This window comes from Capsaspora owczarzaki, assembly GCF_000151315.2.
Source record: "Capsaspora owczarzaki ATCC 30864 unplaced genomic scaffold supercont2.9, whole genome shotgun sequence".
In the NCBI taxonomy this organism is placed as follows: Eukaryota; class Filasterea; order Ministeriida; family Capsasporidae; genus Capsaspora; species Capsaspora owczarzaki.
Genome location: NW_011887300.1, coordinates 1,054,788 through 1,079,476, shown reverse-complemented (window position 1 = coordinate 1,079,476; position 24,689 = coordinate 1,054,788). Strand labels below are relative to the sequence as shown.

The following is a 24,689-nucleotide window of genomic DNA, read 5'->3' as shown; positions in this document are numbered from 1 at the left end:
GAGGCCGAGCAAGCGCTCGCAGTCTCGACAGGGACGGGGCGCGCAGCGCTGGAGCTGCAGGTTGCTCGGTCTTGCAAAATCACTCGCGCGGTGGGATCGAGCCGTGCACACACGGCACTGTCGGCAACGGAGCGACAATGTCAGCAACGACGACGGGCAATGTCACTTGCTCCTCCTGAGCCTCGGCCGGGGCCTGGGCGTTGCAGTTGAACACGGGTTCGTCGTCCAGCACAACCAGCGGAGAGTCTTCTTCAGCAGCAGCAGCAGCAGCAGCAACAGCAGCAACAGCAGCAGCGGCCAGAGCGGGGGAAGCGTCTTCATTCCTGTCTTGTTGTACTTGCTCGTTTGCAGCGATGGCCGCGGGTGACTCTGCCACGTTCGCTCGCGAGGGTGCGACAAACATGTAGTCGTCGTCCTCGGACGAATTCAACAGAATCTCTGCATAGCGTTGCTGCGCGTCTTGGGGAAGCGGTGGCCACGCGGATGGTTCGGATGCTGCAAGTGACACAAAAAGCCCATAACGGTGGTGGTGAGGGGTGAGGGGAGATGTGAGTTGACACGTAAAAAAACAAACAAAAACAGCACATCGAGCAAAAACATTTCGGTGTCAAACCTCCTCGCCTCTCTTCCCACGCCCACCTCAAAAAATAAACGTTTCCCCAAAAAAGAGGCATCCCTACCGTTGACAACAAGCTGGAGAACGTGGTCGCGGGGGTGCAGACCGTGCAATTTGGCTTCCTGCCAATCCTCCTCGCACGCCAGCGTGATGAGATCGCCGTCCTAATCAAAACATCAAGAAGGAGCAACGAAGAAAGCCCAGTGAGAATTGGGGATGGTCCAGTCCAGGCGCACGACAGTATCACAGCAAAAACTCCAACATCAACGCTACAATCTCAGCAACTCTGCGTTTTTTTTTTTTTTTTTTGTTTGTTTGAATCGCAGTGCGAAATCGAAAAGCCTTACCACGTCCAGATACTTGAGCAGGGAGGGCGACGGGAGCAACGCAAAGTCCTCGGACGACGACGACGACGACGATGCCGAGACTGGCGCATCATCATCAGCAAATGCATCCGTGGTGGAGCGAGCGCGGGTTGTTGGAGTGGTCGTCGCGTCAGCATGCTTGAGAATGCCGAGCAGCGTCTCGAGCGTCACGTCGTCGCTCAGCGCGAGCATCCGCGGCTCAGACGACGCCTGGGGCTGAGACTGCAGTTGTTGCAGCTGGACCTGGGTGGGGTCGTCGTCAGTCGGCGAGAACTGCACCAATGATACACACACACACAGCAAGACGTTAGAACACCAAAACGAGCGGCCAAAACGCCGACAGTGCCCGTAAACCCGACTTTTCCCACTTCCATCCCAGCACACTCTTCAAATTCGAGAACAGGGATGTAAACGAGTGCAATGATGGAAATTAAGATAAAGTCATTCAAAAAGCAGAGGGTGGAATAAGAAGAAGAACCAAAAGTCCTCAAAAAAACACAGGTGGCGCAGTGATGACGGAAGACTCGCGACTTTGACTTCGAGAACAGCGAAACGCTCGCTGCAGCTTTCAACACGAGGCTTGTTTTGAATGGTTGCGCAGATGATGAAGAAGAAAGGGTTGAAAAGCGACATGATCGTAGAAATGAAGTGATGGAAGACGAAATGGAGAAAGAAGAGGGGAAAAAAGCCGGCAAAAGAGCAAGGAAAAAACAGCCAAGACAAAGAAAAAAAAAAAAAAAACCGTACTTGAACGCGAATGAAAAGCATGTTTGGAAGACTGAAACAAAAAAAAAAAGAGTGAGTGAATGGGAATCGCATGGAAGTGGAATCATGATAGAAAAATGACCAGAGGCGAATTTTGAGTGAAGAATTGGAAGGAGAGAGAGAGAGAGAGAGAGAGAGAGGGAAAGAGCGACAACTATTGCAGATGGACGATTGCAGTGAAACTGAACGATTCTGAATTGGAGGCAGGCTGTATGCAAAACAAAAAGGAAAAACGAATAATGGAAAACCACGAGACCGCGAATTACCGACCGGCGGAGGCGAGCAGAGCGTTGGCGCAGTTGCGACCAGCAGCTCCCATCACACCGCCACCTTGCATCGGGAATTAGAAAGTTGACAGACACAGTCAGAACCAAGACAAGGACACTACAACGCTAACAGCAAAACAAACACTCACCGGGATGGGCGCCGCTCCCACAGAGGAAGAGCCCTTGAATGGGCGTCTTGTGCGAGGCACTCTGGCGCGTGGGGCGCACAAAGTACAGCTGGTCCAGCGCCATGGCACCGTGGAAAATGTTCTACATTCAACCAAAAAAAACCAAAAAGAGTTTCACCAGTCAGGCAACGCGTGCTTGATCATGCCAACTCGCTTTCGAATTGACTGGAACTTACTCCACCCGTCAGCCCGAACACGCGCTCCAAATCCATCGGAGTGAGAATATCATAGCCAAGGACGGATGCTTTGAAGCCTGGAGCGTATGAATCAATCAACGTAAAGACTGGTGTAGGACAAAGGGTAGAGCAGCAACAAATTTTCCACAAATTTTTGGTCAGCTCAAAGCTCAAACCAGGCCGCAAACACCCCCTCACTGGAACGTACTCTTTTCAGCATAGGCCTCGCGCGTTCCAGGTACGTCCCAGTCACCCTTGGCCAGCTTGTACGGCGTGTACTGCGTAAAGAGTGAGACGACGTGTTTTCCTTCGGGCGCCAGGGTCTTGTCGAGCACGGAAGGCAAGCACATCTCAATCACAGGCCTACACAAGACACAGCCCAGTTGAGCGATTAGGAAACAAAAAAAACCGAGCATGCCATCAAAAGCGCGGCAGCCAACCCACGCAAAGATTACGAAAAAACCAAATCCAACAAAAAACAACGTACATCTCGGAGGCTTTTCCACGGTACTTGGCATCAACGAACGCTTCATCAATCTCCTGAATGGTCTCGCAGCCAAGATGGATGGTGGTCTGGTGATGGGGCCCGGCCACGTTCTTGCCCTTGTTCGGAAGAGCTGTAAAGTTGGGCAGCTCCGAGATGGCGACGTTGATCTTGGTTACAGGCGACGCGTAGTCAATGGTCGAGACATCCCGCACAAACGCGTCGGGCAAGGCGCTGCGCTTGATCAGGTCGAGGAAGGTCACCTTGGGTGTGGCGTTGGAGAGAACGTATTTGGCTTCAATCATCGTGCCGTCCTGCAGCTTCACGCCCTTGACGCGATTGGCGCTCTCGTCGACCACGATGGAGGACACGGTGGCGTTGGTTTGCAAGGTCACGCCGGCAGCCCGCGCTGCAGAGGCAATGGCGCTCGACACGCCGCCCATGCCACCTTCGGCATAGCCCCAGGCGCCGCGGACGCCCTCGACGCCGCCCATGACGTGATGGAAGAGCACATAGCCGCTGCCTGGAGTGTGGGGGCTAACCATGGCTCCAATGACTGCATCCGTCGCGAGGGTGGTCTTGAGCGGCTCGGACTCAAACCAGCGATCCAGAATCTTGGAAGCAGGTGCGGTGAGAATCTGATAGAATTCCTGCATATGGGGCAGCAGACCGACGGCAGTTTTGGCCAGAGCTTGCACTTGCGACCACGACGAAAGCGACGAGCGCCCCGAGAATGGGATGCTGTCGAGCAGCGGGTCGATGGCGGTGGCTGCCAGGTTCAAAAAGTTCAACAAAATGTCCAAAGTGAGCGATTTCAACGAGGCCTCCTGCGACGTTGAAAGTTGCAATGCTGCTGCACTACTCACCCATGCGATCGAGCGCTTGCTCGTACTTGGGATACGCCTCGGCGTCCTTTGCCGAGAATTTGGAGATTTGCTCGTGGTTCAGCTTGTGATCGGAGCCCATCAGCAGGTAGCGCCCATCGCGGAGAGGCGAAAACGAGCTTGGGTTGCGCATGTGCACCTTGAGGCCATGTTGCTTGAGCTTGAGATCCTCAATCACCACCGGGCGTAGCAGTGAAAGCAGATACGAGGCTCTTGAGAACTTGAAACCTGGCAAAAACAACAACAACAAAAATACATGTTGTGAGCGAACAGTGTGGTTTTTGGAGCGATGAGGTTGATCATGATGGCCAATCATCACGATGATGGTCACTCTAGTGACAATTCTGAGTGCGATTGTCTCCACATATACTCAGAGACTGATTCATCCCCAAATCTCTCAGAAATCACAAATCATGAGGAGAAGCGAGGTCTGACCCACCTGGGACAATTTCCTCCGTGATTGCAGCACCGCCCAGGACGTGTCGCCGCTCCAGCACGAGGACCTTCATGCCTGCCTTGGCGAGGTACGCGGCAGAGACGAGTCCGTTGTGCCCGCCGCCGACAATCACCGCGTCGAACTTGGACGCAGCAGTAATCCCCGCGCCAACCGCAGCATTGGACTGCGGAAGTTTGCCTGCGCTTGAGCTTGATGGCGAGGTTGGCGAGGCTGATGCGGCTGGCGAGGCGGACGTCGTGATCGGGCGGCTGAAGAGTCGTGGCGGCGCGTCGGACAATCCCTTGCCCACAGTGCTCCCGCTGCAGGCGCTCTGGCTCGGTGGAATCGAGTGTGCAGACGGCGCGAGCGTCGACTGGACGAGCGGGCGGGCGGCTGCGGCGAGCAATCCGCGGTGCTGTTGGGACAATCGTGATCCAGCGAGTCGGAGCATTATAGATTGCTGAACAAAAAAGAAAGGAAGACTGGGATTTCGTAGGAGAGGAACAAAAACTTGCATGCTGATATATTCAGTGTGGGGGGATCAAGCATAACAAAAAAAAAAAAACAGCAGGGGATGGGGGAAAATGGAGATAAAATCAAAATGGCAGCACAACACAAAAGCAAACACCAAACAGAACAGACAAGACCAGTCTTACACTGGCTGGCACAACTCACACACACACGCACACGCGCACACAAGATGCACGCTGTGACATTTCACCGCTCGGCGGCGGACGCAGTCGGAGGAAGGGCCTTGGCTGGCAGTGGATTCTGCTCGTGCCAGTGGTAGGCCGCCTTGAGAGCCTCGGTCAGCGAGTCAATCAGAATAGGCTTGGTCATGTACCAATCCATGCCGCTGTCCAGGCACGCGACGCGGTATTCAGCAGTGGCGTTGGCTGTTTGGGCAATGATGAACGGCCGAATGTGGTTTGGCAGCTGCTGGGACCGAATGACACGCGTGCACTCCAGGCCGTCAATGTCGTCCATGGACGCATCCATGAGAATGCACTGGTACTCAAACTCGCGGCCGCGAGCCGTCTCTCGCGCGAGCGCGTGAAGAACAGCCCGGCCGTTTTCGGCAACCTGGATCTCATACCCTAGCTTGCGCATTAGCATGACGAGCACGCGCTGGTTGATGACGTTGTCTTCTGCCAGCAAAATGCGAAGCGGAAAGTTGGGAGCGATGGGCGTGAGCCGTGGCGTCGTGGTTCGCTCCGAGCAGGGCATGGCCTTCGGGTCGACAACGGTAGCCTTGGGCGATGGAGCCGTTGCGACTGGCTTGGCGGGCACTTCGGTGACTTGAGGCATCAATGACGAAGATCGGCGAGTTGCGAGTGCGACTGGGAGCGGTTGGGCCAAGAGCGAGCACAGGGTGCGAACCAGCTCGGTCATTCGCAGGGGACTCTGCAAGCTGCGCTGGTGACTTGCCGAGCGCCACTCGATCGTCCGGGCGCTGTCGCTGGCGGCGGCGTGCTCGGGAGTGCCGGAATGACCGTTGCTCGACGGTTGATCGGCGCCAGTTAGACTCGGCCGACGAACCTTCTCTTCGACAAGAACCAGCTGATGCGATGCGATCGACAGCAAACGCACAGGACCCACCTCACAGAGCGCGTTGAGGAGAGTCGACTCCATGACTCGGAGAGTGTCGAGATCAGCAAGGAAGATGTCAATGGTGGATGCCTTGGCCGTGTCGTAATCTGAGAAGAAGGTGTCGAACGAACTCGCCACTTGGACGTTGATTTGATACGCCGAAAGCAGCTCGAGCCAGAGAGCAGTGGAGACTGTGACTGCGCCCAGGAAGACACATTTCTTGTTTGCAAGCAGGTTGCGTTGAGCGATGGTGAGCTGGTAACCATCCAGATCTGGACGGTCAAGGTTGGGATGGGACACCCGGTGACTGGCACCATTCGCTAAGGCCGGCGGTGCTTCGGGTGATGATGCTGTGGTGGGAGGAGTGGGTGTGGTGGGAAGCTCTTGGATCGGCGAAGGGCGACAGAGCGACGTAAAGGAAAAGGTCGAGCCAACGCCCTCGGTGCTCTCGACATCCAGCTTTTCTCCGCCAAGAGCACGGACCAGGCGAGAGCAAATCACCAGCCCGAGGCCTGTGCCGCCGAGCTCGCCGCGGCTGTGATGGACTTGGCTGAATGGCTGGAACAAGGTGGCGAGCTGAGCCGGCGAGATGCCAATTCCGGTATCTTTGACGCTGACACGGAGTTTAAACCGCGGCGAGTCGCTGGATGCGGCTGCTGGTGACGCTGCGGCCTGGGCGTCTGTTGGCGGCGCCAGCGAGTTGTTGCTGTTGTTGTCGCTGTTGCTGTTGCTGTTGCTGTTGTCGTTGGTGACCTCGGCGGTGGTACTGCTGGTGGATGTGACCCATTCGCCAGTGACACGAAGCTCGACATGGCCGCGACGCGTAAACTTGATCGCATTGGTCAGGACGTTGAGAAGAACCTGCTGGAATCGCACGCGGTCGAGCATGAGGCTGTTGGGGACCTTTGGATCGACAAACAGGCCAAAGGCAAGGCCTCGCTCGTTGGCCATGTTCTGCGTGAGCATTGCCGCGGTTTCAATGACCTCGATGGGGCTGGACGGGACTTCGTCCAGCTTGACGAGGCCGTCGTTGGCTTGCATGGCGGCAAAGTCGAGCACATCGTCGACAATCGTCAGGAGCATGCGCCCGCTGGTCTGGATCATGGAGACGTACTGCTGCTGCTCGAGCGTCAGGCTCGTGTTTGAAATGAGGCGCTCGAGCCCGAGAATGGCGTTCATCGGCGTGCGAATCTCGTGCGACATGCTGGCCAAAAAGGTCTCGCGAGCCTGCAGCGCCTGCTCCTTGAGCCTGTTTGCCTTGTCGAGCTCCTGCTGCATTTCAATCAGGTCAATCAAGCGCCGTCGCGACTCGAGTGCCGCAATGACCTGCTTTGCCAGCAGCGACATTGCCTTCAATGTGGCGTCGCTGAGCGTCCTGGGCTTGTAGTCGACGACGCACAGCGCTCCGACGGCCTGCTCTGTGCGCGGGTCGATGATGGGGACGCCCAGGTAGAACTCCATGCCGCCACTGCAATGCACGAGCGGGTTGCCCTCCATCACTGCGGCTGCGGAGAGCGACGGGAACAAGGTTGGCGGTTTGCGGCGGATTGCCTGGTCGCAGATGGAGATGCTGCGCGGCGTTCCCGAGCCGCCAATGCCGTACGCGGCCTTAAAGTAGGTCGACTCCTCGCCGACAAAGTTGATGACTGCGACGGGGCAGGCGCAGAGGTCTGCCGCGAGCGAGACAATGTCGTCATACTGCTCTTCACGCCCGCTGTCCATGACGCGGTACGACCACAGCGACGCCAGCCGCTGCGTCTCGTTCGTCCCCGTCGGCGACACGTGCATCGGCGTCCCTCGGAAGCGCTCCAGCAGCAGCGCGCGGTCGGTCAGTCCTGCCGCTGGCGTTGTAACGAGCTCTTGTTCCATGATTCAGACTTTGTTCTTTTTGTTCGTTCGTGTCTTATAAAACCGCTGCCCCTTCGTTTTCGCTTTTCGTTTCGCCTTTCGTTTCGCTTTTCTTTCTTTTGTTCAACAACTCAACAAATAAGCAAAAAACTTTTTTTAACTTTTGTTGTTGATGTTCGTCAAAAAGTTGAGCTGTTTTTTTGTTTGTTGAAAGGAAGGAAAAAGAAAAAAAAAAAAAAAAAAAAAAAAAGTGTTGTCAATGAAAAATTCAAACAAAAATACAATAAAATAAAAAGTCGCGAGATTTTTTTAAAGACTGAAAGTTTGAGTTTTTTAGGTTTCTTTGGTTTTTTTGTTTTTGAAGCTCGAAATCGTGAAACGTTGACAAAGTTGTGAGAATGAGAATCAGAAATGAAAATGCATTGCTTTTTGGCGATGCAAAAAAAGGACGAAAAAGACGAGTGGAATTGAGTGAAGTGCGTTGGAGGGGAAAATCGGATGGGATCGGATTGGGAAGGGAAATCGGGGGAAATGAAATGGGAATCGGCGAAGAGAATGATTCATTGCAAAAAAACCAAAGGGAAGAAAAGAACGACATTGGAAAGGATGGACGAGAAGCGATATTGTATTGTAAGGGTTGATTGGGAGAGCTGAAGAGGGGCAACCGGAACATGGATGTGGAAGAAAAAAACTGGAAGGAGAATGATTCATTGCAAAAAACCAAAGGGAAGAAAAGAGCGACATTGGAAAGGATGGACGAGAAGCGATGATAAAGTGAGAGTGTGTTGCATTGGGAGTGTAAGGGTGTATTGGGAGAGCTGAACATGGATGTGGAAGAAAAGCTGGAAGGAGCGGCGGGAAAGCAAAAAAGGCTGAAGAATGAAGCCGATGAGAACGTGACCCGGAACAGGGCGCCCTTTTGTACTGTACTGTATTGGATTGTATTGTATACATTGTATTGTATTGTATTGTATTGTATTGTATTGTATTGTATACATTGTATTGTATTGTATTGTATTGTTTTGTAGTGCTGGAATAAAGCTCATGCGAAATGTTGCTGATACTTTTTGCAGCTGCTGCTTTCCACACAACTGGACACGAGAGCAGACTACCAGGTTTATTTGCGTTGATAAAGTTGGATGTTAGTTTTGCAGGAAAGAAACAGACAAATGACGTACTGTCCGCTGTATTAGTGAGGGCGAACGGCTTCAGATTTGTCCTTGCTGACAGATCGTTTGAGCTCCAAGCCGCTGCTGGAGGCAGAAATGTCACTTGGCAGATGGCTGGCCTGCGCCGAAGCGTAGCTTCGCTTGGAAGCAGGCGTGTTGACAATCTTCTTGATGTGCTGCGAGATGAGGTTGATGGCAACCAGGTTGTCAGCGCCACGAGGAATGATGACATCGGCGTACTTTTTCGTCTGCAGCAGGCCAAACAAAAATACGAAACCCACAAAATCAGATCCACACACACACGCACAAAAAAAAAAAAAAAAAAAAATCAGCAAACCAAAACTACAGGCCCCTAAAAACCCCAAACGCCGCACATCGCACAACCAAGCACGCAGATGGAGAGACGGAGAGAAAAAAAACAACTGACTGGCAAAATGTACTCGTCGAAGGCCGGCTTCACGAAAGCTAGGTATTGTCGCAACACTGATTCCACCTGTCGGTTCCGCTCGGCAATATCGCGCAAAACACGTCGAGAAAGTCGCGTGTCTGCATCCGTGTCGACAAACAATTTCATGTGCAAGAGCTTGCGCAGCTGCTCAGAATACAGCACGAGAATGCCCTCAAACAGGACGACGTCTGGCTTGTCCAGCAGGATTGTTTCCTTCTCTCTGTATGGAGAGGGTGAGAACGACAATAGCAAGGGTGAATGTCAGTGTGTGTTTCTAGCAATGATCTTGCAGCGGTTCTGGTCGACAAAGGTTGTGCTTTTTACCGTGAATGGGTCTTAAAGTTGTAAATTGGAATCTCGGCAGGTTGGCCCGATGTCAGCTTGTCCAGCGTTGAGACGATGAGTTCATAGTCGAATGCGTCTGATGACGTGACCACGTATCATGTTCAACAGCAGGTGAGTTGCAAAATAACTCTCAGTTACTCAGATTTGAGTTTGTGCTCAATAGGTCGAGATTTGTTCCCCTTCCCCCGCACCCCCCCAACCCCTCCCACCTCCCAAGCAATTCAAAATAGCTGTACAATGCCTTTCCCCAAGCTATAGATACACGTAGCCTTGATCCAGCAAGCGCTGCAGCACCATTTGTTACCTGGATGATCAAAATTGTATGCCTCGCGCGCTGCGTCTTCGCTCTGCTCCCGCGTGAGGACCTTATAGAAGCTGTCCTGATGCAGAATGACAACCTACGCAATCCAGACGCAGTCCACCAAGTGAGCAGACATGTCGCGGCAGAGTTCTCCACCTATTGCCTCGTGTATGAGACCAGCATCAGCCCCATCCGGTCCCGGTCCCCCTGGTCGGTCTGTACCTTGCGCTCCTTGTGGTCAATGTCATTCATGCCGAGCTGGCTCATAATCATCTCGCACACGGTCGTCTTGCCGGACGCAGTGCCGCCCGCGACGCCAATAAAGAACGGGCCCGTTGCAGCCATTTGATAGTGCAATGCAGAATGAATAGAAAACAGAGACTGCATGAAAGCAAAAGTAAGGAAGACAATGCAAGGATATTGATCGATCAGGGTGCTGGGAGTGGGGGTCGGGGTGGGGGTTTGTGAAGTGAAGGGACTGTGCAAAATGACAACTAACATTCAAAGTGTTATTGTGGGGCAGCAGGAAAGAGACAATACAAATGGAAGACACACACACACTAGGATTGCAATCATCCGCACAACAGGGCTTGGTGACAGCAACGAGAGCTGAACGAGCGAACTTGTTACTCGTCCTCGTCCTCGCCTTCCTCTTCATCTTCGCCTTCTTCGCCGTCGTCCTCGTCATCGTCATCAATGTCCTCGAACTGATCCTCGTCGTCTTCCTCGTCCTGTTAGGCGGAAAGTCGTCAGTTTCCTCGTGGCACATTGCAAAAAAAAAAAAAAAAAAAAAAAAGACGAGCATTCAACTGGACTCACTCCGGCCAGGCGGTTGTGCTGCTGGTGCAGCCACATCAGCTGTGAGGTGACGATGGAGCTGTCTTCGCCAAACACAAAGAGCTCAAAGAAACCGGGCTCCGCGACGGGAGTGCGCTTGCGCTTGGCGTTGGCGGCGGCGCTGCCGTCTTTGCGAGCGTTGTACGCGGTCACGAGGGCCTATTCAAGGGGGGGGGGACAAGACGAGTCAAGGAAAAGTTTACACACAAGTAGAACAGTAGACCCGTCAGTGATCAGAAATGGAGGATGGCGAACAAAAAAAAAAAAAAAAAAAAAAAAAAGAGCAACCATCAAGTCAAACAAACCTGGCCAGCGGGCTTCCAGTGGACAGTGATGGGCTCGAAAGCCGAGGTGCCGAGCTCGTCTTGGCCGGGCAAGACACGGGTGAGGGAGGCATCCTCAAAGTAATCGTTGGGGTGGAAATGCATCGTGACGGAGCACGCGCTGCCCTCCGGCACATCAAGGCTGGAGCTAACATAGCTGAGAGCCTCATAGATCTACGACGAAAGAGGGTGAGCAATGAGAGAAAAAGTACAGAGCATGGAGCGAAACTAGTAGTCGACCTCAAGTCGAACTGACCTGCTTGTCGACTGCTTGGAGCTTGCCATCACCAGCAGCGGTCTTGAGCAGCTACGAGTCGCACCCACCCAATGCAAACAGAGAACATTGTAAAATCCGTGAGTCAGAGCAGAGCATGGCAGAAACTATCAAAATCCACTGGAAACGACTCTTTCTCGCCCTCCCATCATCCGTGATCGCCCCACCCTCGGCCATCAACCTCAACTGCAGATCTCCAAGCAACATTCACACACACGCATCATCGTAAAATCGATGCAGAATGCAACGGATCTCAAACGACGCCATTTCCGCCCCTTCTCCTTCCCCCCCCCACCACCACCACCACCATCGACCTCAACTGCAGATCTCCGAGCAACATTTCACAGAACGCATCATCGTGAGCCCCGCTTTCACGCGTTCACGGTTGTCCGCGCTCGGATCCGACCCTCATGGCCTTTTTGGTCTTGGAGCTTTCTGTGCCGTTCTCGCTCAGGGATCCCGGATCGATGTGGATGCGCTTGGCCTTGTCTGTTGCATCTTACCAGGTTGCGCCAGAAGTGGGGCGCGGCTGCGACGAGCTTGGCGTCGCGCTCTGCGACCAGTCCCTGCTTGCTCGTGCGCCAGTGGCTCTTGTTGGCCGCGACGACCGCCGCGTTGATCTTCTCCTCCAGCTCGCGGCTGGTCGTGGCAAAGCGCTCACGGAACTCTTCTTGGACCTGGAGCAGCGCGGGCTCGGCTTGGAGCACCTCGTCAAACAGATCGGCCTCCTCGCCCTCGCTGCCGTCCTCGTCTTCGCCCTCGTCTTCAACGTCCTCCTCGTGCTCATCGTCGACAATCTCTTCGGCAACGGGCTCTTCCAGGCGCACTTTCTTGTTTGCGGGCATCTTTTTTTGGTTTTTGGGGTTGTTTGTTAGTGTCTGAGAAAACAAGTATCTGAGAAAACAAGACTAAGAGTAGAGTACGAACCAGAACAATACGCCTAAATCCCTACGGGTTCCATAATGAATGGTAAAATGGTAATCATGAGATATCACCATAATCGACCCACCATTGTGATCGACTTGATGTGGCCAATAATAGTGTCAGAGGAGTGGCGGTGCTCAGATGAGCGGTTTTCTCAGAAAATCGAAAAATCAAAATGGCCTCGAGGCGACCGCAAAACAGCGCCACAAGCGTTCTTCCAGGACCAGTGCAGCAGAGCATCATAATCTTTGCTCAACTTTGCACCCCCCGCATTTTCGAAATCGAGCACACCGACTGCCTAGGGTGCATCGCGTACTATTACGGCGAGGAAGCGCGCAGGATAGAAACACTGTTTTGACCCCCAGAAGAACGCCACAACGCCGGTCGCCATTGCCGAGCTCGATTTCCGACGTGTCCAGTCGGTGTCGGACCGCGCACTTTTCAGGGGTGATTACAGATGATATTTACAACCGTTTTGGCTCAATGGCGGGGCGATCGCGGTGGGGAGCGATTTTGTGTGAAGCTGGATCTTTACCACTTTGGGCTGGATTGAGCCACTCTTTTCTGTTGTTCTTCAGAGCCATAGGTCTCAGGTCGATTCTTGTACTTTTCCGTCCTCACGAGACCGACCAGACCTGCAACACACACACACACGTCAAGCAATTCATCCAAGCATAAGAACCCGACACACAAGAGCCAGCGAGCGCACGAGGCGAGATGGAGGAGGACGAGGAGATCCAGCCGCAACCAAGCTACGAGACATGCAGTGTGCGGCTGGTGGTCCTTCACGACCTCGTTCCCGACGCCAGCCAGGATCGCTTCATGGATCTGGATGTACCTGTTGCCCAGCCAGAGGCGCTGCCAACGTACGGCGATGTGGAGCGAGCCTTGCAGACCCATGACTTTAGAGAAGTTGCCTTCCGCCCAAACCCTCAGTTTTGGTGTCCAGTCGTTGGCGTCAAGAACAAGTTCTACCCGTCAAACAAGACGATTGCACACCCCGAATGCGTTCATCTTTCTGTCAGGTTGCGTTGCCCCTGTTGCAAATCCAACATCCCGCGGTCGCGATTTCACAGCGCGAACAAAACTTGAGATTGTCTTCCGTGCAACCCGCGTCCACCGACTTGGCCGACGACGAAACTAGCGTAATGCAAGATGATAGGGACGACATTCTTGAATCTCTTAACGACCAAGACGGGCACGACGAAAACTGCCGCTCAAGAACGCCTCGGAAGCGCAGGGGAGTCCATCTCACCAAGGAGGAGCGAGACAGACTTCCGCAGTGGAGCCCTAGTACGACGCTCATTCCTGTTCGAACACGCCGTTGGTATTGCTTCAATAGACGCGATCCGTCGAGGCCGCCTACGACCGTGCCAGACACACCAACTCTCCAACAACGATTTATTCGCGCCTGCTCCAGCAAGAAGCGAGTTGACAACAACTTTCAGTTACGTCCGGAGCTCGGCGCCGGATCCTGCAGTTTCGGCCTGAGATTGACGGAGCTTGGCCAACACACGCACGGCGAGCTGCACCTTATTGGGTTCAAGCTCGAGCAGATGGGTCGCCACGACATGGCTTGCACCGACGGCTCGCTCGCTTTCAAGCAGCGCGCGCATCCTGAAATCAAAGAGTGGGTCATGGATCTGGTGCGCAAGGGGTGCTCGGAGGCGTCCATTGTAGCGCAGTTGGAAGGGCCAACTCTCAACCCGCCGCCTCGCCCTCTTTCAAGTTGGAACGTACCGTACACTTCTGGTCGCTGGTATCCCACCAAAGACGCAATTCGCATGATGATAGTCAACTCAAGCAGCGAGAAGCTACATGGAACCGACCAGCAGCGCATCGACCAATTTCTCGCGTCAACCTCGTCGTATGCCTGCTCTCACCCTCACTCGCTCTACCAAGATGGGCAGTGCCCCGGCGAAAGCCAATACGGCGACAAAAGCGATGTCATTTATCATCAATTTGTTCACTGCGACTGCCAGAGCTGCCTCGAAATCCCCCTGAGGGAGTCGAACATTCTGATTTTAATGACGCCTTGTCAGCGGGCAACGTGGGACGCCCTTCGTCCCAAGGTCCTGTTCCTGGATTCAACCTTCTCAGTCAACCGCTACGACTGGGCGACAACAGCACTCGTTGCTGCTGACGAATCAGGCGCTGGTGTTGTGCCGCTGGCGTTCATGATCTCCGACAGAGATCGCGAGCATGAATATGCGCGGTTCTTGTCCGAGGTCAAGCACGCCGTAGGTGAAGCGTTTAATCCGGTGCGCATCGTCATCGACAAATGCGGCGCTGAGCGAAACTGCATCAATCAGGCGGTGCCGGGTGTGCAGGTGGCAACTTGCTGGTTTCACGTCTGCCAAGCGGTGGAGCGCCAGTACCCGGGCAGACTAGATCTTCTCTCGTGTATGGCTAAAATGCGGTATGCCAGGAATGCACAAGAGCTGAAGGACGCGAGCAACAGCTTGCTCAATGCCGCCGGCGAGTTCCAAGGTTATTTTCTGTCTCAGTGGCTCAACGAACGAGATATTAAAACCTGGACGCTCTTCCACCTTGGCTTGGTGCGTGATGCGCTGGATCAAGGCCACACCAACAATTTGATTGAGCGGTAAGCTTGTGATGATTGTGAGTCGCTTGTCCCGTGCCGAACTTTGGAACCTTGTTGACATGTCATTGCGACTTGCCTCCCCCATAGCTTTTTCGGCACGTTCAAGTACAAGTTTCTGAAAGGTTACCGCATGCACGATTTGGCAGGTCTCGCAATCAGGATTGTTCGGGACACGAACCAGCACTTCTGTTTGCAACGCCAACGCCAGCTACTCGACAAGCCGAATGTCGCCTTCCTTCCAAAGTTCCGCTCCTTACTGCTTGAGAAAGAGATGCACGCAGAGAAGCTCGTGGAAACCGGTCAGGTGTTGGAGCTTCATCGCTACTTTGGTGTAGGACTTGTTCTGCCTCAGCGGACGCTTTCTGAGCTTGATCTACTCCAAATTCGCGAACTCGCAAACGCTCACCTTGAGCCATTTTATCAGACGCGTGGCATGCCCTTGACTGAGGGTTTGCAGCAGCTGCACGAAGCGCTGAAGCAACAGTACCCAGATGTTGTGGTCGTTGGTGTCGAGCGGCGCTTTTGCAGCGCCATGCACGATCACGCTTTCATTTGCAGCCATATCCGTGCCGTCGCGCGGCACTTTGGAGGCATCGAGAACTTTCGTCTTCAAATCCATTCTCTCTTCGAAGAGCCACCAGTGTGTCCCGTGTCCCGCTCAGCACCCGTCAATCCTGCAAGCGAAACTGCTGTGTCCGCAGCCAATACTGCGTATGCCGATGATGCCCTGCCGACTGGCGCAACCGACATGGCCGTAGACGATCAGCTTGATGCAGACGGACCTGCTCGCACCTCTGACATGGCCGTAGACGATCACCTTCCCTCGGGCCCGGATGCAGACGGACCTGCTGACCGCACCTCGGACCTCCCCGCCGAGCTCGATCCGAATCACGGCGCGTCACCTTCTGCGCGTAACTCCGATGATGCTCCAGAGCACAGCTCTGGACTTGTTGAGACGGTGGCCAGTCCCGACGACCTGGTGGACGAGCTCTCCAAGCTGTTCGAGAAAGGACTCGAGCGTCTCAAGACCATGGCTCAGGGCGATGAGTTGCAAAGCCTCGTTCGCCAGCTCACACGCAATTGCAGCAACAGCATGCGGAATGCGACAGGTCAGCGAGGGATTCTTTCATTAGATACCCGGCGCACGCGTGGTGCAACTCGTAAGGCTGCCAAATCTACCCGAGCTGCCCAAGCCAAGGCAAAGCGAACTGCTGCTGCCAAAGCCAACCGAGCAGCAGCAGCAGTAGCAGCAGCAGCAGCAGCATCAACATCGTCAGCCTCAACCGTTCTTCCAGGTAACGCAACTGCATCCGCAGCAGCGTCGTTGGCGACCAGTTCGTGGACACGACGCAAGAAGTCTGGAGTGAAGGGGCGGCCCAAAGCTAAGCATCGTGTTCCTGCTGCACTTACCCGAGAAGTCGCAAGATCCTTTTGCGCCAAAGACAGTCAAGCATTCGAGAGCGCAAGGGCGGCGGTGACTGCGTACAAAACCCAACAGTTTGTCGACTACATCCCGCCTTCTCGCAGCAATCGCGGTACTCGAGATCCGTGGGGCGACACTACCCCTTCATTTGCTGATTCCGATCCCACATTTGGGAATGCGAGTGATGGTGCACGTTCAGCCAGTCGGAAACGACCTCGATTGGAGCCAGAGGCTGACCCGCAGGAACGGAACCAGCGCAACCAACAGAGGATTGGTTTGAACATTTTGCCCCTCAACTGCGGCCGCCTGGAGGGCGCTCAGCGGCCATCCGTGCGCGCGACACAATTCGACGGTTTTCACGCTACGACACGAGTCGGGATGACGATGCAGACGTGTTTGAGGCCCAGCCTGAGGAGATGGACGACGATGACTTCAGGTACACTCTGGAGGAGTGTGTGCGTGCTAGACGGCTTGAAATGTTTGATTCAGCTGTAAACCCAGAGTTTTTGTGAAGTTTTGTATGATTGTGTGTGCTTGGTGTTGTACTTTGGGTCATTGTGGTGCTGTCCTCCCCACTGTTTTCACAGCAGCGGCGCCTGAGAGGTGTCAGCATCCTTGACCCCATTCGATTTTAAATTTTGACACATGGATAAACTTGTCTTTGAAGTTTCGCGGCATAGAACGTGGCAGAAGAGCTTGAAAACAGCTCGACAGCGCAAAAAGGAGGAAAGCGCAAAAGGAGGAAAAAATTTTATAAGTCCAACTTTTCCTGTCGCCCCCTTGATGCTCACTGCTACGCAGCCTGACTGGGTGACCCGATCCGCCCGCCCTTCGACCCCATGACTCAAACACCAATACCATTCCATAAATGCCCTAGTAGTGGGTTGCTGGTCCACCGTGGGGGTTGGTGGCTTGGCCGTTCCCTGCACGCTCGCGGCGCTCCCAACCATTCCCTCCCGTGCTCGGTCCAGCGCAGACTTTTTCACCGGCTCACAGTTGAAATCTACATTATCATTTATGGGCAACATGATGCTGGCAGAGAGAAGAGGCTAGATGACACTTTGAGATTCGGACCTGGAACCCGTAGTGATTTAGGCGGATTGTTCTGGCACCCTAAGAGTACACGTAGAGCTACACGCACAGTTACAATGCCCGGATGAGAAGGAAGGGTTGCATGGCATATCGTTCGTATTACCATCCGGCGACACAGAGGCTATTGCAAGTTCGCAGGGAAGGATACAAGCATTCTGGCTGCTATTCAGTGCCTGAAAAGTGCCAGAGAGCGGATTATAGCTGTAACATTGATCTGATCAACCAAAGAGAAACTCACACTCGGTTCGGATTGTAGGCCAGTCTAAATCTGCCAGGATAAAAAACAAATTCTCAGAAATCTTGCTGATGTCCGAAAGTACTCCAACAAAAGAAATCTACCAAAACCTGAGCCTCGCACTCTTGCTTGCGACGAACGTCCTGGCAAAGCTCTTTGTTAGCACGTGGGACGCACAATGCAAGGCTGCCCCAAGCGCTGGTGCTGCCCCTGGTGGCGGTGGCGGTGGCAGTGGCGGTGCTGCTGAGTGCGACGGAGCGACCGTTCTGAGCTCGAGCGCAACCACGGGTCCAGGGGTCGCTGGTCTGCCTCCTCTGTCCAAGGCCAAGAGCAAGGGCAAGGGCAAGGGCAAGGACAAGGGCAAGAGCAAGAGCAAGAGCAAGGACGACCGAACCGCCGGTGCTGCGGGACTGTCAACCGGATCTCATACGATGAGTGACAGCGCTGCCACACCTGCCGCTTCAACCTCCGCTTCAACCTCCGCAGCAGCCCCAGCCACGATGACTGCATGGACGCACGATACTCGCTCGGGTGCAGCTCTGCTCGCGAAGCTTCCGCCAAAAATCTGCGAGAAACAGCGTCCCGAGATTGCCAAGGGGAAGCCGGAAACCTGGGACATTACTGTGCTTGGGTCCATCATCCTGAACGTGTTGCCGCTCAGCGAGATCGATCGCAGTGCAGTCCGCGAAATTGTCAAGTATCGCAACGACTTTGCTCATGCCACGGCGTCTGAGATTACGCCGCTCGAGTACGCGAGAATCCGCGACGGACTGCGCGCAGCCCTCGTCGACAAACTGGCCACGGATGCCGCTGAATTCGACGCCTGCTTCATCGAAACACTGCACAGAGTGTCGGCGCCCGCACCAGACGCCGTCGCGGCTGCAGAGCGCGAGAAGGCTGCTGGCAACGAGCTGTTCAAGCAAAAGGCATTCGACGAAGCCATCAAGTGCTACACCGCTGCCCTCCTTCGCGTTGAGCACTATCCGTCCGAGCTTACTGCAGTCCTCCTGACCAACCGCGCCACGGCTCATCTGAAACTCGCACATTTCGTCGAGGCCAAGCATGATGCCAAGCGTGCGCTTCTGCAGGGCACGCCAGCGTTCAAGGCACACCTCCGTCTGGCAGAGGCGTATCTGAAGTGTGGCAAGCACACAAAGGCCTGCAGGCACGCCGAATGCGCGTACAGTGGCTTCCAGCCGGGTACTGCCGAGAAACGCCTGGCACGCGAGCTGCTCGACAAGTGCCGCCTTGAGCGCGCCACAATCGAACGTGGAGAGGACCAGAATTCAGCGTATTCTATGGCATTTCAGAATGCCGCCGAGTCTCCGTTCCGCCAGCGAGACGTGGCCCGAGTGGGCGGCCAGGCGAATTTTGATGCACTTCTACGACTTGCTACATCGCTCGGGACTTCGACCGCTGAATCGTCTGCGTCACCCTCGTCCTTTGTAACGGAGTTCCAGCTGAACATCCAAGCACACAATTTGCGAGATGATGGCAAGTTTGCACAAGCCTATCCAGTCTTTCTGCGTCTGGCGCAGCTTGGCAACGCGATTGGCATGTACAACGTTGGTCTTTTTCTGATGAAAGGGCTAGGCGTTGCTCAAGACATCGCGCAAGCAACTGCGTGGTTTGAGAGAGCGACGCAAGTCCCGATTCGTGATGACGAGTTGTTCAAAGACCAGCGGATTGCGATTGGGGCCGCTTTTGTTTCGCTCGGCAACAATCACTTCAATGGTATCGGCTGCTCCAAAAATTTACGCTTGGCGTTACCCTACTACCAGCGTGCTGCCGCTCTCGAGGCGCCCACGGGCTACAACATGCTTGGCCTGTACCACTGGAGCGGCCTCGATGAATCACCCGTCGACCGGGCGCTCGCGCGAGACTACTTCCGCCTGGCAGCTGAGGGCGGGTGCACGGAGAGTATGACCAATATGAGCTTGCTACTGCGCGACTTGGGCTTGTTGGACCGCGCAGCGCAGTGGGCAGACACGGCCCAAGCGTTCGGCGTTCATAAAGCTGCGGCCTTGGCATCTTCGATTCGATCGACTATTCAACGAGTAGGCCCAACAAACCTTCAACACGTCCAAGAATTTTGCAATATGATGCCTCGGCTCCGCGCTCCTCCGACTTTGCTACCGTTCAACCAGTATCCCACGCTGGACGAGCTGGAGGCCATCGCCTCGCCGACTGTCTACCTGAGCAGTCTGATCAGTGCCAAGCGTCAGCTGATTGCTGCGATCGATGAATTTCGCAGGAACCCAGTGACAGCCGACAGCACGCGTCGCCTCATTTCGCGGGCAGCGAGCGCCAGGCGTACCGTTGACGGCGGGCTTGTTTGTGATCCGGAAAGTGCGGCAGTCCTTCGAGTCATTCTCGAGCAATCACATCCAGACGAGACCTTGGAACATGACAGACGTACTCTGCTGTCTGGCACAGAGGTTGAGTACGCGATCTCGGCTGCCAACCAATACTGCGAGGACAGCTTCCTCAACCTGCGGACCGGGTGCCAGCTGATGTTTGATTCCTCAGACAAAGACAAAGAAAAGGGACTGTTCTATCTGCGCCGCGCCTTCCAGATCGTGGCCAACCGCAGCGAGAACGACCTTGAGCGACTTGACGTGACGTATTCACTGGGCACTGCGTACCGGATCTGTGACAAGCCCGAGCAAGCGCGCAAACTCTTCATGCAATTTCTCGAGCACAAACACCTTGGTCATCGTGAAGTATGCGAAGCGTACTTTCAGCTCGGCCTCTTGTCTCTTCTAAGCCTTGAATCTGTCGAACGAAATTGTCGTGAAGCGAAAAAATTCCTCGATCTGGGCATAGCTGCACAACGCACCTTGCCAGGATTTCTGCAGCCGCGCCACAAGCCGCTAAACCGTGCGCTGCTCGAAGACCTTTTGACCATGTTCGCCAAGGGGCACCTCGCTGCCCGAGTCATTCCCGTCCCTCAAGAGGGCGGCCATGTATTGTCGGGACCTCGTGCTCCTGAAGCCCTAATGCCGCGTGGTCTCTCCTCCAAGGTCCTTGAAGTGTATCGCTCGTCGCGCGTGAAGTTTCTGAAGGAGGCCCCAAAAATCAGCTCAATGTTCAAATTGGCACCACCCAGCAAACACATCACCTCTGCTGAAACCTTGCCCCTCTCCCCGATTCAAATCGACGAGATGTTTCTCCCTTGCGTCGAGAGGCTTTATCACAACCGTGTGCTTGAGTGCGTGATTGTGGGGAGCGGCCTTCGCGTGATCTCCATCTCGTATATTGTCGAAGACTCATCGCGAGCTCCGGCCATATTGAGCATCTACAACCTCTCTGCGGCGCAAGAGAGGTTGCTTGTGCCTGGCCGAGTTATCAAGATCATTTCTCCGTTGGCACGTGTGCCACAGTCGGGCCCGATATGCATTCGTGTCGATGACCCTCAGCACCGCTTGTTTATTGGTGATCACATCCCGCTGTGTTGGTTCTGCCTCAAGCAGCAAGAAGCCTCTCTACTCATGACGTGCGGACGATGCAAGCAGGCGAAGTACTGCTCCGAGACGTGTCAACGAAGCGACTGGCAGCAGAACGGCCACAAGTTTTTATGCACGGCGTCCACCCGTTGACACTCTGCATGTGTTTGTGTGTGTGTGTGTGTGTGTGTGTGTGTGTGTGTGTGTGTGTGTGTGTGTGTGTGTGTGTGTGTGTGTGTGTGTGTGTGTGTGTGTGTGTGTGTGTGTGTGTGTGTGTGTGTGTGTTCTTCTCCCTCTGGCTGGGATGTTGTATTGTATTCCAGCAACCAATGTTTACTGTCTGTTTGTCGTCCATTTCAATTCGGTTCAGTCGTTGTTTTGCTTTGACAGAATTTCAACCATTCAGTTGCACTCGCTTCTGAGTCGTGCAGCAACATGGCAACCACCACAGACCCAGAATTGCGGTCTCGGCGCGTCAATTACTGGCGGATGAAGTCTGTCTTTACATTTGCCGAGCTGGTGCTCCAGCGCCTGTTTGTCGCGACGTGGAACCGAGCATCTGAGACTGACGACCGCAACTGAACATGTCGAGACGAAAGAACCAATAAACCAAACCTAAAACCCCGAAAAAGTGACAAAATGCCATTGCGCCATCGTATTCGCCTCGGCTCGTTTATTCTTGACGTTCATGTTCATACTCGCCGAGCAAAGTGGAACGATGCAGAGAGCTTGGTCGCACAACTACGTGCGAGTTCATTCACTGAATCACTCGCCAGCTTTTGATCTACTTTGTGCTTTGTGCGGATGCCCGAGCTTTCGGAGTACGATTTTCAATGTGTTCAGAACAATAGGGGTTTTTCCATTCGCATGGATTATGCATATTGCCGTTCAATATATCCGACATGAAGCGACTCGAATCGCACACCGCGCGAAGACTTTCTGGGTTGAACGTCAACCTTCCAGCCCTCGCGCATTTGTCGCATGACAGGATGGTTGGCTGGCAGGATTGTCACATGCCAGAGAGTCGAATCGACCAAAGTCGGTTTCGCAGTGCATTCGTATTGAACAGCACCTTGCGTATCTCGGACAATCAATTTAACAACGCACGGCTCAGAGTCGTTGGCGTCAAGAAGCACTTGAATTGCCTTTACACGGATCGAATTCCCCGTGCTGCTCTTTGGCACAGTGACGCTCAGACTATCAAAATAACAGGCTCGATTGGTGCGCTGCACGCCTTGCCAGTAACACGCTTCGTCCATAATGAGGTCGGCAATCTCAGTCGGCAGTGCCGGTAGAGATGCGAGCTGATCCTCCAGCTCCCGTCCGCTGGTCAGCAAGCCAAACACGGCCTGAAGGTCGTCAGCAGTCGCCAATCGTGGAAACGAGGAGGGTACAAGAGGGCTAAGCTGGAGGGAAATACTGTGCAACGAACAAGCAACATAAATGAGTATCCACTCCATCGGTTGAAAGCATGACTTGATAGGACAAACGCCCTACTAAAAATCAGTCAGAGTGGGATTGGACTCGCGTGCATCAGCAATCGCTTGAATACCAACATCGCCAATGCAATTCCATGACAGACTGTCGCTCGATCGGTGAGTAAGATGACGGCGTAGCAAGGTATGGCTGACCCTGGTTCAATATCGGAGACGAGCAACCTACTTGAGCCATGCCAGCGTCTTATTCACTTTGATCAGTTCCGCAATTGCCTGCGCTCCAGCATCGCCAATCAGATTCTCACCCAGACTGTCCAGATTCCCTCCCTCAGTGAGCACTCTGCTCAATCACTCACTCATATGCATCGGTCCAAGTGAGATGCCTTACTCGACCTTGGTCACTGTCGTGTTCACTTTGAGCGCCTCAGCAATCGCGCTCGCTCCAGCATCGCCAATCTGATTATCCCAAACACTGTTCATTCTCCGTCGATGAGCACTCTAAAATGCTCCTAACATTGCATCAGTCAAAGTGAGCTGCCGTACGTGATCCAAGTCACTGTCTTGTTCACTTTGAGTGTCTCGGCAATCGCGCTCGCTCCAGCATCGCCAATCTGATTATCCCAAACACTGTTCATGCTCTCCGTCGATGAGCACTCTAAAATGCTCCTAACATTGCATCAGTCAAGTGAGCTGCCGTACGCGATAGAGGTCACCGCCTTGTTTACTTTGAGTGTCTCGGCAATCGCGCTCGCTCCAGCAACGCCAATCTGATTCTGCCAAAGCCTGTTCATCCTCCCCCCCATCATCAGTATTCTGAATACCCTCTGTTGAAATCACCCACTCACATGCACAAATCAAAGTGAGGTGCCTTACTCGACCCTGGTCACCGTCGTGTTGACTTTAAGTGCCTCAGCAATCGCCAGCGCTTCAGCATCGCCAACCTTTTCCCAAGACACGCTGTCCATTTCGTCAACAAGCTCGTTGTTATACTCTGCAATACATATGATTGCTTCTTACTAGAAATAATGAGTTGTGTTCTTGACCTTGTCGTACAACTCGCGCTGGCTCGGCGTCATGTTCTGATACGACAGCATTCGGAACTTGTCGAGTCAAAAACAACTGCCAACTGTGAACCTAAAAGTAGCTAAACGCCACAAAGACCCATTTTCGCCTCGACTCTTTCCAGATTCACACCTGACGGCTTGGTTGAGCGCCGTGGGGGAGGGGGTGGATGTATCGTTTTTATGTCGTCGTTTTTGACGAAGGGCCAGTCATTTTTCGTCAACAACTCCACTCTTCAGCGATTTGAGCAAATGGCTTCCCAAATGAAGCACCAGCAGTCCAACCCGGAGGTCATCTGCTGTCCTGCAAGTACCATTGATACTGCTAGCGACGACAGTTCTTTTCAGCAGCTTCATGTGCTTGCGGCTGCAGAGTCAGCAGCACTGACCAAGCAGTTTCGGCAACGGAGCCTGCAGCTTGTCGCCGAACAGCAGACCCGTGTGGTGCGACTGAAACGCAAAAACGGCGCTGTAGTACAAGGCTGCGACATTTACATTGGCCGCGCTTGCAACCAAGGTGGATGGCATCTTCCGTCGTCAAAGTGGGCAAATCCGTTTTCCGTGTCAAAGTGCGGCTCCAGAAAGGAGGCCGTGCGTCGTTTCGAACAGTATTTGCTCTCACGACCCGACTTGCTCGCTGCGCTGCCTGAGCTTCGTGGCAAAGTGCTTGGATGCTGGTGTGCACCAGAGTTGTGCCATGGGCACATTTTGGCAAAACTCGCAAACGCCTAAATGCGTTGATTCTGTTCTGGTGCTTTTTATGATTGAGATTATCCGATTCCGTTTTGCACATCTGCGAGTGGAGAGTGAAGTGGAGAGTTGTAACTTCAACGGAGCCGCAAAGCAATCAGGGCAAGGGGGTATGCGAACCGAGGAAACAGATTACCAGTCGTTGTTTGCGATCAGGGCCGACGTTCGCCCGTCGTCGAAATGCGCGCGGCCAAAAGCAAGTGGTCATCAAGTTGGCCCAGAACGACGATCTGTGTCAGTCCCTTCACGTCTCTGGACCAGTTCGAGGAGGATGTCGAGTTCGCCCCTGCTCTCGTCGTCATTGAGTTTGCTCAGTAGATCTATGTGTTCATATTCAGACGATGCCGCTTCCCTATCTATCCAATAAAAAAAAAAACATAGGCCGAATCGCTTTCAAATTTA

At 53.9% G+C, this 24,689-nt stretch overlaps 7 protein-coding genes and 1 pseudogene across 8 annotated transcripts; 3 read left to right on the top strand and 5 right to left on the bottom strand.

The window, feature by feature from the left end:
- Positions 1–140: 140 nt before the first annotated feature.
- Positions 141–1,762, bottom strand: CAOG_05715 (hypothetical protein; annotated as a pseudogene; the record flags this gene model as incomplete). The annotated part of the gene is made up of 4 exons: positions 1,729–1,762; positions 964–1,254; positions 681–780; positions 141–495 (listed from the first exon to the last, which is right to left on the bottom strand).
- A 156-nt stretch (positions 1,763–1,918) lies between these two features.
- CAOG_05714 (Pyridine nucleotide-disulfide oxidoreductase domain-containing protein) lies at positions 1,919–4,656 on the bottom strand. Its single transcript, XM_004346337.2, has 7 exons — positions 4,184–4,656; positions 3,727–3,972; positions 2,864–3,629; positions 2,585–2,739; positions 2,377–2,483; positions 2,162–2,282; positions 1,919–2,076 (listed from the first exon to the last, which is right to left on the bottom strand). Exons 1-7 carry the CDS (start codon positions 4,629–4,631, stop codon positions 2,009–2,011), a joined length of 1,911 nt encoding a protein of 636 aa, XP_004346387.2. The 5' UTR covers positions 4,632–4,656; the 3' UTR covers positions 1,919–2,008.
- Positions 4,657–4,897: 241 nt separating this feature from the next.
- CAOG_05713 (two-component hybrid sensor and regulator histidine kinase) lies at positions 4,898–7,639 on the bottom strand (the record flags this gene model as incomplete). Its single annotated transcript, XM_004346336.2, has 2 exons — positions 4,898–5,740; positions 5,771–7,639. The coding sequence occupies 2 exons, from the start codon at positions 7,637–7,639 to the stop codon at positions 4,898–4,900; spliced, it is 2,712 nt and encodes a 903-aa protein (XP_004346386.2).
- Positions 7,640–8,614: 975 nt separating this feature from the next.
- On the bottom strand, positions 8,615–10,251 carry CAOG_05712 (uridine-cytidine kinase 1). Its single transcript, XM_004346335.2, has 5 exons — positions 10,104–10,251; positions 9,885–9,978; positions 9,560–9,656; positions 9,215–9,455; positions 8,615–9,035 (listed from the first exon to the last, which is right to left on the bottom strand). The coding sequence occupies exons 1-5, from the start codon at positions 10,224–10,226 to the stop codon at positions 8,808–8,810; spliced, it is 783 nt and encodes a 260-aa protein (XP_004346385.1). The 5' UTR covers positions 10,227–10,251; the 3' UTR covers positions 8,615–8,807.
- Positions 10,252–10,369: 118 nt separating this feature from the next.
- Positions 10,370–12,219, bottom strand: CAOG_05711 (hypothetical protein). Its single transcript, XM_004346334.2, has 5 exons — positions 11,819–12,219; positions 11,298–11,348; positions 11,024–11,215; positions 10,701–10,877; positions 10,370–10,612 (listed from the first exon to the last, which is right to left on the bottom strand). Exons 1-5 carry the CDS (start codon positions 12,158–12,160, stop codon positions 10,508–10,510), a joined length of 867 nt encoding a protein of 288 aa, XP_004346384.1. The 5' UTR covers positions 12,161–12,219; the 3' UTR covers positions 10,370–10,507.
- Positions 12,220–12,956: 737 nt separating this feature from the next.
- Positions 12,957–16,867, top strand: CAOG_05710 (hypothetical protein; the record flags this gene model as incomplete). Its single annotated transcript, XM_004346333.2, has 5 exons — positions 12,957–13,259; positions 13,316–14,844; positions 14,932–16,454; positions 16,535–16,703; positions 16,855–16,867. The coding sequence occupies 5 exons, from the start codon at positions 12,957–12,959 to the stop codon at positions 16,865–16,867; spliced, it is 3,537 nt and encodes a 1,178-aa protein (XP_004346383.2).
- A 762-nt stretch (positions 16,868–17,629) lies between these two features.
- CAOG_05709 (hypothetical protein) lies at positions 17,630–21,622 on the top strand (the record flags this gene model as incomplete). Its single annotated transcript, XM_004346332.2, has 2 exons — positions 17,630–21,114; positions 21,472–21,622. Exons 1-2 carry the CDS (start codon positions 17,666–17,668, stop codon positions 21,620–21,622), a joined length of 3,600 nt encoding a protein of 1,199 aa, XP_004346382.1. The 5' UTR covers positions 17,630–17,665.
- Positions 21,623–23,748: 2,126 nt separating this feature from the next.
- On the top strand, positions 23,749–24,655 carry CAOG_05708 (hypothetical protein). The gene has a single exon (XM_004346331.2). It carries the CDS (start codon positions 23,790–23,792, stop codon positions 24,267–24,269), a length of 480 nt encoding a protein of 159 aa, XP_004346381.1. The 5' UTR covers positions 23,749–23,789; the 3' UTR covers positions 24,270–24,655.
- Positions 24,656–24,689: the final 34 nt, after the last annotated feature.

Bases quoted from the DNA above. Each gene is read 5' to 3' on its own strand.
- CAOG_05714 (XM_004346337.2), bottom strand. From the start codon at position 4,631: ATGCTCCGACTCGCTGGATCACGATTGTCCCAACAGCACCGCGGATTG. The intron at 3,973-4,183 runs GTGGGTCAGACC...TGTTTTTGCCAG, and splicing joins CACGGAGGAAATTGTCCCAG to GTTTCAAGTTCTCAAGAGCC. The intron at 2,077-2,161 runs GTGAGTGTTTGT...TCCCGATGCAAG, and splicing joins TGGGAGCGGCGCCCATCCCG to GTGGCGGTGTGATGGGAGCT.
- CAOG_05712 (XM_004346335.2), bottom strand. From the start codon at position 10,226: ATGGCTGCAACGGGCCCGTTCTTTATTGGCGTCGCGGGCGGCACTGCG. The intron at 9,979-10,103 runs GTACAGACCGAC...TGGATTGCGTAG, and splicing joins TTGACCACAAGGAGCGCAAG to GTTGTCATTCTGCATCAGGA. The intron at 9,657-9,884 runs GTAACAAATGGT...TCACGTCATCAG, and splicing joins ATACAATTTTGATCATCCAG to ACGCATTCGACTATGAACTC.
- CAOG_05711 (XM_004346334.2), bottom strand. From the start codon at position 12,160: ATGCCCGCAAACAAGAAAGTGCGCCTGGAAGAGCCCGTTGCCGAAGAG. The intron at 11,216-11,297 runs GTCAGTTCGACT...CTTTCGTCGTAG, and splicing joins TCCAAGCAGTCGACAAGCAG to ATCTATGAGGCTCTCAGCTA. The intron at 10,878-11,023 runs GTTTGTTTGACT...CCCCTTGAATAG, and splicing joins ACTGGAAGCCCGCTGGCCAG to GCCCTCGTGACCGCGTACAA.
- CAOG_05708 (XM_004346331.2), top strand. From the start codon at position 23,790: ATGGCTTCCCAAATGAAGCACCAGCAGTCCAACCCGGAGGTCATCTGC.